The sequence below is a fragment of the Lathyrus oleraceus genome, chromosome 1 (genome assembly GCF_024323335.1).
Source record: "Lathyrus oleraceus cultivar Zhongwan6 chromosome 1, CAAS_Psat_ZW6_1.0, whole genome shotgun sequence".
Taxonomy (NCBI): Eukaryota; Viridiplantae; Streptophyta; class Magnoliopsida; order Fabales; family Fabaceae; genus Lathyrus; species Lathyrus oleraceus.
The window spans coordinates 191,398,366-191,410,466 of NC_066579.1; the positions used below are offsets into that span (position 1 = coordinate 191,398,366).

Sequence of the window (12,101 nt, forward strand, 5' to 3'; positions counted from 1 at the left end):
GGTAAAAATCCACAAAATGGGTACGAGTATGGACACAAACAATTATCCACTAAAATACACGGACATGGGCGCGAGTACAAGTACCTTAGTACCCAACCCACCCCATACCCGCACTATATATATTTATGGGTTAAATAGTCTTTTCGTTCCTGCAAGTTAGCGTATTTTTGGTTTTAGTCCTTAAATCGTTTTTTTCTCTTGAAAATAAGTTAAAATCATTTTGGTTTTAGTCCCAAAGTGAAAATCTGCAAGAAAATTTGAAGGAAAATCCGCAGAAAACCTACAGATTTAAAATCTGCAAGAAAATGAGAAAAATCCGCAAGAACCTTGCAGATTTTCCTGCTAATTTTCATTTCAAGGACTAAAAGCAAAAAGATTTAACATTTAAGAATAATTTCCTAGAAAAAAAAGTTTAGGGACTAAGACCCCAAACTCACCAACTTACAAGAACGAACAGACTATTTAAGCGCATATATATATATATATATATATATATATATATATATATATATATATATATATATATATATATATATATATATATATTATAAACACATGTATACATCTATATTAAACTTGTACGCATTTTAATGTAAGTGTTTGGTTATTTCTTAACTCAATAATAATATGCTTGATTTTTTTTTAATGTTGCGAAAATGATAAAATGACTTGATAAATTATAATTGATCGATAATGTTTTATTATAAATGCGGGTAAATGAGTATGAGTATGAGTACTTAGCTACCCATAGGGTACGTGCACAAGTACAAATGATGATGCCAACACGAGTATGAGCTCGGGCACGAGGATTTTTTAAAACCGCGGATATGGAGACAAATACTATAGTATCCTGGACAAACCCTATCCATTGACATTTTTAATATCAATTCTTAAGCTATGAGTGCGTTTGATTCACAAATTAGCCAATATTGGACCTAATAGTAAATGATAATACTGAACAATATAACACAATTTTTTATAGTCTATATTTGATGTTTAGAGCACTGGACAAGGAAGAAAGAGAGAGAAAGAGAGATTTAAAAAAATTGATGTTTTGATATTTTCTAAAAATTTGTATTTAGGACAAAATGTTGTCCCATGATTTAGTAAAGAACAAAAACTCATAAACTTTTCTAAGATCCTTTGCCATTTGTTTTGTTCATCTTACTTTACTTTAAGAGTAAATTATAATCTTTCAATTGAATATAATCTAATAGTTAAATTGACTTTTTTCATTGAATTAACTATTAAATTAGATTCAATTTAAAAATTATGATTTAGAGTAAATTAAAAAAAGTTAAGTAGTTTCTCACTTTTATATATATATTGAAGCAATATTTTTACTTAATTAGATTATATATTATTATTATTATTATTATTTTTTGAATTAGGATAGTTTAGGGATTAAAACATAAGCTTATTCTATTTGCATTTTTTTTTCTTTCAATTCCGAATCGAAGTGCTGTGTTAGTAGAGAAAGTCGTGAGTAAGTAAAATCGTCAGTAACAAACAGCTAACCCCAACCACCTTCCGTCGCCACCGCCTAGGGTTTCTTCCGTTTTCCGATTCCATCTCCCTAAATTAGGGTTTCTTCTCGCCATGGCCGATGGCTTCTGGAACCGCCAGCAGACGCTTCTCCCCCATTCCGGCCTGCACAAACGACCCCGTTCAGATTACGGTTCGTTTCCCCTTTTCTTCTACATCAATTTCTATCACGCTTCTTTAGTCCAATTTTTCATCTTTCTCTTTCATTGTTGTTGTATTTAATGCAAATAAATGAAATTGCCCAAATAAGTCGAAGCCTCACTTTGTTATTGATTTGAATTTAGATTCTTTTGTTTAGCTTTGGGGCATGTTTGGATTGAGGGGTTTAGAGGATATTAAATGTTGAGGGAAAATGAAAGGTTACCCCTTTTTGCCTTAAATTGATCATATAAGATTGCTGATCCTCTTTTCTTGGATGGATTTAGCTGTCACCACTAACACCAATGCCATTTGGGATAATGGATGCTTGGACAACTGTTTTATAAGTTTAAATTGAGGACTGTTATAATTGGATGCAAGTAAATTGGATTTAGCTGATTACTTCACATTTGAATGTCAGGGTTTAATGTTGTGGTGTTAGATCTTATTATCCTAATCATGGTAGTTAAAAATGTGATCTTAAATTCTTACAAAATGTTACTCCTTGCCAAAGATCTCGATCAAAAGCAGAATCGGAAATTGGTGCATTGTGTAGGATCGATCACTGACCTTACCCTAAAATGTTCTGATTGCTGATTTTTTTTTTGGATAGATTTTTCTGTCACTAACATCAATGACATTTGGGATGATTGGATGCTTTGGTCAACTGTTTTATAATCTCAAATTGAGGAAGTTGATTACCTCACTTTTGTATGTTACCGTATAATGTTGTGGGTGTTAGATCTTATTATCCTAATCACTGCAGTTAAAACTAAACCGTGATTCTGCATGTGTGATCTTAAATTCTTACAATCTTTAACATTGCGTAAGATCTTGATCACAAGCAGAATCTGAAATTGGCTATACGATTGTTAATAGCGATTTTCTCAATCCTTCTTCCATGAACAGTAACCTGGTTCTGCAAATCGGGTTCCGTATCTTGGTTGCAAAAAGTCATTTTGCCTTGATTAAATCAGAAACCTAAAATCAAGTTAGTATTGCATGTGCCTGAGATTGATTTTACGGGGTTATCTGAGTTCAATTTCGACTGCTGCAAGCGTCTTATGATTCCGACTGCTGAGACGTCATTTGAGTTTGAAGGTATCTGAGTTAGAACCATTCTTTCTGTCGCTCGGCCATGTGCAACTGTTCTGTGATCCTCTTCTAATTTCTTTACTGGAACCTGAGAGCATATATAATGTGTTCTATCCATGCCTTCTCTGCTGCGAGCATTTTGATTCTCTCTGCTCCTTGTTCAGTGTTCTCTCTATCCGTGTTATTTGCTGGTCACACTCACTGCTTCTACTTCAGAAATCATCCTTCTGTGGTTGGCATGATACTCTCTGGACGCTTCTTCATCTCTTTGAAAGTCTTTTTCCCCCAACAGTCATCAACAAAGTTGGCTTGTGGGTGCTTTTGAAACTTACTTGATGAGCTTTGTTGAAATTCATCAACCCTTTAATCATATGCTTCTCTCTTTAATTGTGAACTGATCTATTCCCTTTTGGTTAATTATTTTCTTGTCAGATTCACTATTAATAAAAAAGTAACTATATGCATATCATAAAATAACCATAATTACATATTGACATTCTCACTCAACTTCATTTATATTATAATTATATACCATACTATTAATCAATTACATTATTATATTTATATATATTAAAATCTATTTTAATGTTTTCAGTAGGATTGTACAATCTGTGTTCATTATTCCAATATTTTCAATCTTTTACTCTCTTTCCAATTTTATGTAAGATCTTGATTTTAACTACCTTGATCTATGATCCTAATAATGTCATGTAATATCTATCTGATTCAATTTCTCAGTGATGGATGAATTACCTGTAATTATTAGGATGTGTTTATCCTGTCAAATATTGTAACAACGTAAAAGACACTATGGAGTTTGAGTGTATTTATAAACTAAACAAATTGAACAAACTAAATATGAAGAGACATTGCTGGGTTGTGACATATTCTCGTTTTTGTGTTTAAGTTCTTAGTGATTAAGTTCTACGAAAATAGAAGAACACAATTTTAGTATCATTGTCATATCAAAGGTGTAATTTTCCTCTAGATGCAACAGTAACTGGGTGACAGTAGTGTCAAGCTTAAAGTTGTGATTTTTCAATGGTTATCAGTAAACAAAACCTTTTCAATGTCAATCCGTTGCATGCTTTTTTTAAATCTATCTTAAAAACAAAAGCATTAGTTCTTCAACCACAAATTGTCTTTCTGCAACAGCACCTAGTTCTCAGATCTCTTCTCACCGAACATAACTCAGACTGTTGTTGATGGCAGATGTCAGTCCATGGCAGAAAGCCAAAATTACGCCATATCGTCTGCTTTGCGGCGCTGTTATAGCGGATTATGGCGGAAAAACCCGCAATAGCGGCCGACATTTACCATTGCGGCCAGCCCAAAAACTACCATGTATATCCGCCATAGCGGCCATGGCGCCACTATTTGATGACACTAGAGCCTCATTAGAAAGAAACTTGGTAGTGTGCATGTAGTTGCTAGGGATTAGGCTTATGTGTCTATAATCATTTTACAGCGCAAGGACTATATTTGGGCACTAAATTGATGAAAGTAGAATCCGTATTCATCCCATGGTTTTCTTAATGGGCATCCCATGGTTTTCTTAATGGGTTTCTTCTCAACTTTACATTGATGATGTTATTGCTTACCTCATTCCAATTTCTAACTACTCTTGAAGAAAGAATTCGTAAAACTTGAGTCTTTGGTTGGTGTTTTTCCTATTTATAAGCTTTATCTTGGGATTTAGGACAAGGATCCAATTCTTCAACGAATGGCTTATATTGGTTTTATTCCGAGTGAATATATGTATAGGAAAAGAAAATACTCATGCAGTCATCACCAATACCAAATAAGACTTCCTTCTTCATGTCATAATCCCTTGCTGCAGCACCTGATGACATGCTTCTAGTGTTAAGGGAATGGTTTTCATGGTTAACTCAATTGATTCTCATGCTTCTTGTTCATGATGATAGCCAGCAAAAAACATTAGCTTTAGATATTGTTTTGAGCATACAATAATCTAAGTCCACTTCTGCATTTCATCAAACATGCCAGTGCTGATTGTATCAGATATTTTTTGTTTTTGTCTGTTTCAGAGCGTTGGTATCTTAAATAAGGAAAGAGGTTATGTAGTACCTAGGCATGAATAAGTAACAATGAGAAGTTTTTCTGTATGCTGATATAGAATACTTGTGGAGCCATAGTTGCTAAATTGCGGTTAAGGTGGGTCTGTAATGCAATTGCATTATGAAATTTGACGATTATGGAATTTGATGAAACCGCCATTAATATTGCATTGTAGATTCTACAAATCAGGTGTAGCACCCACCAATGGTGTAAAGTGGGTACAGCGGATGCGATACCTATTGTGAGAAATAGGGTAGTTTTTTGTTTTCTTTAAAGAACTGAGCGGTCACTATTATCTCTAATGACTTGTTTTTTATGACTAGTGCTGTACTCTTCATATCTTGCTATCAGCCCCAGTAAGTATAAGAAACATAAAAGAGTACACAGCTTAGTTGGGGGAGTCACACAGAGTTATGAATCGAGGCCGCAATCGGAGCGATCCCGGGCGGTCCGGCTGGAGCGGCCACCCACCGCGTGCGAAGCAGGGTGTGTTTGGGCAATTGAAAACGCGGGCGATTTCGCCGCTATAGCGGGTTGCGGGTCGATCCCGGTCGGAGTGGTTGACTGAGTTGTTTTTTGTTTTTTATTTGCTAAGCGACCGAGCATGTGGTGGTGAGCATCCACCACGACTCTCTTAGCGCACACGCCGGAAAATGAAACCATTTTTTTTCTCTCCGGCTGTGTTTCTCTGGTTCTCGAGGTTTTGCAGATGCGGCGGAGAAGAAAGGTAATGGTTAGGGTTTTATTTGAGTGTGTAACCAAATGGACCGGGTTAAGAATAAAAAGGCTTTTTTGACTGAGTACGTAACTGAAATGGGGCTTAGAGTAATTTTATGTTTAATTATCTTTTTGATTTTATTTAAATTTGACATTTATTTGGGGGTCTTAATTATTAAAAAAAAGGCATATTAACCCCTTAGTTTATAATATGTTAATAAAACTTAATAAAAATAATAACATTTAATAATAAAAATAATAATAACATATATCAGAACAAATAATTAAGTCTTTATTTTATTTTATTAATTTGATTTTTATAAAACTTTTGTGTTGGTTGTGTTATTTGTATAGATTATTCATATATTTAGTTCAAAATATAGTCAATTCTAAAAAGTCAACAAAAAATATCCCGCTATTCCATTTTTGGGGTCGGCCGCTCCGCTATCCGGGATTAATAACTCTGGAGTCAAATACAATGTATCTCTGCTTAGAAGATACAGTTTTAGCTCTGAAATTAACCCAATCTCACTAGATTATATTGGTGACTGAAACAAGTTGCTAGTTGGGAGGATAATTAGTGATGGGATGCTGGGAATGGGAAGGTCCATGGGAATGAAAGTTATACTGCTCTTAATTGGAAGCTGTATATAGGGATGCACGCATGAGAGCCTAGAAAGTGTATCAGACTGAGAATCGTAGCACAGATCGTAAGATCCTAGTAATAGGGAAAAAGATACACAGAAACACACACACATATGCATACAAATTATGATAGATGAAAAAAAGATACCCATTCATCCACAGACTCAACCATAAATTCATAATTAACTCAAACAGCTAAGTTCGAAATTGGTTCCCAGCAAAAATGAATTCATGATAAATTAGAGGATGAATTCACAACCTCCAAGAATGAGATGAACCACACTCAACTTGCAAGAAACAGAGGAATGAAGGGAAGACATTCTGAGAGAAGAAAGGAAGAGTTTTTTCCTCAACATCGGACTTGTGTGAGGAAGAAGTAAAGATTTCAATATTTTTTACCATAAAAAACCTTGGGTTTATCAAAACCCGACCCGGATTCATTTTAATTAAAGAAGTTCGCGTTTTTTTTGACAAAATGTTGGGGTCAATTCCCAACGATCTTCTGCGATCCTATTGCTTCTGTGATCTCACTCACCCTGATCCCACTCACATTGCCACATGGAAAAGGGGTTTTGAATTGTAAGATCGAACGATCCTACGCGGTTGCCACCGATCTTACATACACTGTATATTGGGAAAGTGATTGAGGATAAATGAATAGATTTTTTGTTTATGTTCTTGGTGTTTTCTTTAGAACAATTGAACTTGTACAACAGATCTAATGCTGAAACATCTTCATATATGCCTTATTTTTTTATTCATTTATGTGTATACAGATCTAATGCTTTTTGTATATATGTAACTGATTTATTTCAATTACTATACAACTTCCACTATTTGCCTACAAATAAATGCAATCAACCATTTGCATATTGGTATTGTGTCCTTGTATCCTGTCTTATTTTGATTTTCAGCATATATTGTGTCCTGGTCAGTGTAGCCAAGATCGAGTGCTGGATCTTAAGATCTTACGATCTTATGTGCTGATATTGCCTTTTAGTGCTACGATTAGAAAAAGATATTTTTTCGTGTACGACGTGGTCAAGATCGAGCTTTCTAGAACAAGATCGTAAAAAAATAGTGCTGGGCCTCTTTTTTGGGCTGTCTAACCGGGCCGAGTTTTTTTAAGTGAAAACCCAGTTATCATTTCAATTAGGTTCTCCCTCCTAACCCTAAAACAGAATCGGCTGCATCTTTCACTATAGGTGCTGGTACCTCTGCAACTTTCAAGCTTCATCTTCCTATCCCTATTCCGTTTTCCCCTCTTTTCCCCTCTGTTATTGTCGCCTTAATCTTCTCCACGGCGACAACCAGTTCTCCCTCTACCATCAGTAATCGAGTTCATCATCTCCCTATCACTGTTCGCGTTCTTCTCCCATCATTTTTCTTAACACTATTTTCTCCTCTCATTAATGGCTTCAAACATATATGAAATTACCATTTTGCCCTTCGACAGGATCTTACGTGCCGTGCTACAATCCTAGTTTTACGATCTTTCACAGGCTGTTCGAACCTACTTAAGATCTTGTGCTTGACTACCTTGGTCCTGTTTATATTGTTCATTTTCGCCAATAGTTTTTATCTTCTAAAATAATAGTGAAGGTAATTTGTTGACTTGTTATTTTTCTTGGGGGTAGTTTGACATTCGACTGATTAGTTAATTTTATTAATGTATATTTGATGTTTAGAAGTGTATGAATATGAATGATATATAATTTATAAGATATGGAGATTTTTTCCGTAAATTGTTAGAGATAATAAATGCCATTACTTTTATCTTTTACATTACAGAAATGCCAGCTACCGGTCTGCCTCCTGGAAGTGAGATGCATAATTATCATGCTCGTGAAGAGGACCGTTCTGGTCACCCAATGGTAAAGGACACAAAAACGATTGGATCTGCGTATGATCGCTACCTTCAGAGTGGGGTAACATTTCATCCTTTTATGCTTGCTAAATTATATTACTATTTATTTTTTGGACATTTTCACTAGTTATGTTGGCTGAAAACATGCATCTTGTTTGGTTTTGAAGCAACTTACTTCATTTACTTCTGCTGGGGAAGCCAGTACAATTGGTGCTCTTGGGTTGCAAAGGGGTGTTGGTGGATTACCGAACCATTCACTAGGTGATCCTGCTCTCATGGGGCGTCATGGGGGTGGTGGTCCTGATTTTGCACCGAATGGACGGGGTATCAATTATGGGTTTCAGCCACCTGTGGATGCAATTTCAAGGCCTGGACCGGAGACAGCACTCCTACCCCCAGATGCTTCCCCTACCTTATATATTGAAGGTCTACCTTCTGATTGTACAAGAAGAGAAGTGGCTCGTATCCTTTTTGTTATGATGCAAAGCTTCTGAATTTTATCATCTTGCTTTCGTCTATGACTCTTGAACTTTATTTATTTTAATTCTGTTATACATTTATTCCTTAACATTGTCTTTAGATATTTTCCGCCCTTTTGTTGGATACAGAGAAGTGAGACTTGTCAGCAAAGAGGCCAAACATGTAAGAGTATCGTTTGTAACAGATGGCTGCTTGCTTGTATTATAGCTAAAATATCCCATTTATGCTGAACTGCCTGTTTCTTGCAGCGTGGAGATCCTCTGATCCTTTGTTTCGTGGACTTTGCAAATCCAGCTTGTGCAGCAACTGCTTTGAGTGCCTTGCAAGGTATTATTTCTATATAGTTTCTTTTTTGGCGATTATCATTTCTATACAGCTACCTATGTTGTCAATTGCCTCGCTACAGCAAGCGATCACGGATTCGCAATGCGGAGGCAACATCGACTGTGCCGCGTTCAACAGGTGCGCAGTTGCGGCCACAACTTGCGCTGTTTTCACATCTCTTTTTGCAGCTCAATCCCATTTTTGCGTCCACTATTAGGGTCTCAGGGGGAAATCTCTCAAGTGCCCACTCCTTTTTAAATGCCATGTCTATTTATTAAGGGTATATTGGTCATTCAATGTGTTTTAAGTGGCCTGTTATTATATTCTGTTTTTTTGGAAAGACCTGCTATTTTATTCTTCATGTGACTGCATTTACTCTTCTTCTCGCTGTGTTTTCCCTGTTTCTCTGCGTGCCAAGCTCTCTTAAGTCTTCTTCTGTGTGCGTGTGAAGCCCTCTCTTTCTTCTGCTTCTTTTTCTTCATGGGAAATTCACTGTTCCTTCCTTCTTCTGCGATGATTTCACATTTTGTTCTTCTCTGTTCTCTTTGTTTCCTTTTCTCTGTTCTTTGGGTTTTCAGTGAGAACAATGACATCAACATCATCTGAAACACCTATCTCATCTGAACAATGTCATTTTGAATACTTTTAGAACTTTAATTAATAAGTTATTTTGGGTTTTGATTTTTGATGTTAGTGACAAATAACTAAAATTACTTATAGTTATTAATTATTGTAATTGTCTTTAGTTTGTATATTGTCTTTTAGTCTTTAATAGCGGCCATCCCGCTATACGAGATTAACATCATAGATTACCTGCTGATAGAAAGAAATCAGTTATGATTCAAATAACATGATAATGAAACCAACCTGAATCGAATACTACCGAGGTATTTGCTAACGTTGGGTTCTGGCACAGGCTATAAAGTCGATGAAATCAATCCCGAGTCTAGTTATTTGCGGCTTCAGTTTTCTCGGTATCCAGGCCCAAGAAGTGGAGGCGGTCCAAGAAGTAGTGGACCCGGTCCAAGAAGTGGATCCGGATCTCGTGGTGGTAGGAGGTGACTCGCATAACCCAGTTAGGATTTATGCTCATAAGAATTGCGGACGGTCCTTTAAACGTGATCATTTTGTGGGCTCGAATGTTAGCCGGTCATTACTATACAAATTCGTAAAATTTTATTTTGCTCCTAATGGCTACATTCCTTATTTGAGCCCTTGAGATGCACAAATTGTTATCAGGCAGAGATCAAATAGTAAATTTTCATTTTAGCTGTGTATTATTATTTGATAAGTATGAACATTGTGTCTAAATTATGGTAGCTTTTACTTTGAGTTGATCAATTACTGTATTATTGAATTATGATATTTTTTGGTTATTTACATGGGTATGTACTTAATTACTACAGAGCTAATGTAATAGATTATTAGAGGACTAAGGGATATGAGGAAATTTCTGTTTTTTCCCCCTTTACTGCCTAAACTTTCTTTCATTGGTGTGAAGTGCCACAAATCTGTTTTTCTGCTGACAGATTTGTTGATAAAACAAGGATCAAAGTGCAAGATGTTCTTTTTTTCCTGTTGTTTTGGTGGTCAAATGCATAGAAGAAATACGAAAATGTGTGAAAAAAAATAAAAGTTATCTGGCATACCATGATCTGATTACAAGAACAAATATATTTTGATAATTTTTTTGGGATAAATATATAGTTACTGGATAGCTTGATACAATTCATCTAACACAATTCTAACGCAATTCATTAATAATAATTAGGTACTGGCCTGCATAAGACCAAAGTTCACATTTTTGATTAGGTGTTGATGGATAGTTAATGAAACTCTTACAGCTTTCCCTTTAAATAATTGTAAAAAGAGATATTCTCTTTGTCCTAAATCTCTATATCCTAAATCTATATAGCCAAAGAAATTTATTCCAATTTAAGTGTTGCTTTATCTTTTCAATGCAACATTAGTTAGTTTTTACCGAATTTATCTCTAATTAATATTGTCTATTATACTTATAAGTCATTAAATTCTACTACACATTATGTCAATGTATGATAATCAATGAGTAATAGAGGCAGTTTTATAAAAATTTTACATTTATTCATTCAACTATTTTTTTAATATGTGTAGTAATTTTAAAAGACTTGACACAATGAGAGAGACATAGCTACTTTAAGTATCCTAGTATTTCGATTGAGAAAATATCAAAAATGTTGGTTTTAGCATCCTTCGATTGACAAAATCCTGATTTTTTTAGGGTGGAAATGTCACAAATTATTGATGGGCGGTTAATTTGAACAACTTCAATTTGTTTGTTCATGAGTTTCTCTGTAATAAAGAAGAGATCAATTTATGTGTGTTTTGTGCGAGAATGAAGAACAAGGTTGTGTGCCATAACAACCGTGCTTTGATTATCACACTAAATAATTGGGGATTGAAATGAGACTATCAGTTCAGCTAGATAGATTTGGAGCCATAGAAGTTCTATAGTAATTAGGGCAACGTTGCCATACTCAACTTCCACAATAGAGCATGCAACTATTGTTTGCTTTTTAAACCACCATGAAAGTATATTAGAACAATTACACCCAAGGGGAACAAGGATCATCGCGATTTAGTGCATAGTCAACATCATAATAACCATGTAGAGGGAAAAATACTAGGTCAAGAGCAGGATAAAGATGCACACTAGCTGTATAGTACCAACCATATATCTAAGGATACATTTGACTGATTTTTAGTGAGTGTTTAGTGTGTGAGCCATAAGTTAACAAACTTTATTGACTAAAAAATTGAGTTCAAGTCTTGTAATAATTGCATACTTAAAAGCTTCCACCAGCGACCTATAGAGAGTAGGATCATAAAAATTTAGGGATTCAATTTTAGTGGGTTTTAAAGGAGAAACCATAGGCATAAAAACAAAACTAATCTCAACCATATTGGCTTAATGGAGTAAATCATGAATATAATTTCGATTGACAAAGTAAAAATGACCCATCAATAAGATATTTCACTTACATTCCCCTCCAAAAAATCAACAACACCAAAAGAAAGTAATGAGGTAATGCCACCAAAGTAATAGTGAAATCATGCCACCAAAAGAATTGATAAAAATGGAGAGACTAAAATCAATGTAGGATTTCACCACAATCTTCATAAGGGGAGACCAGTCGAAAACTATTAAGATATGAGATGATATAGTTGATCC

General features: G+C 35.1%; 1 protein-coding gene across 1 annotated transcript; it reads left to right on the plus strand.

The window, feature by feature from the left end:
• The first annotated feature begins 1,417 nt into the window (after positions 1 to 1,417).
• Positions 1,418 to 10,361, plus strand: LOC127126985 (RNA-binding protein 1). Its single transcript, XM_051056065.1, has 6 exons — positions 1,418 to 1,678; positions 8,011 to 8,147; positions 8,254 to 8,548; positions 8,667 to 8,728; positions 8,815 to 8,893; positions 9,807 to 10,361. The coding sequence occupies exons 1-6, from the start codon at positions 1,600 to 1,602 to the stop codon at positions 9,950 to 9,952; spliced, it is 798 nt and encodes a 265-aa protein (XP_050912022.1). The 5' UTR covers positions 1,418 to 1,599; the 3' UTR covers positions 9,953 to 10,361.
• Positions 10,362 to 12,101: the final 1,740 nt, after the last annotated feature.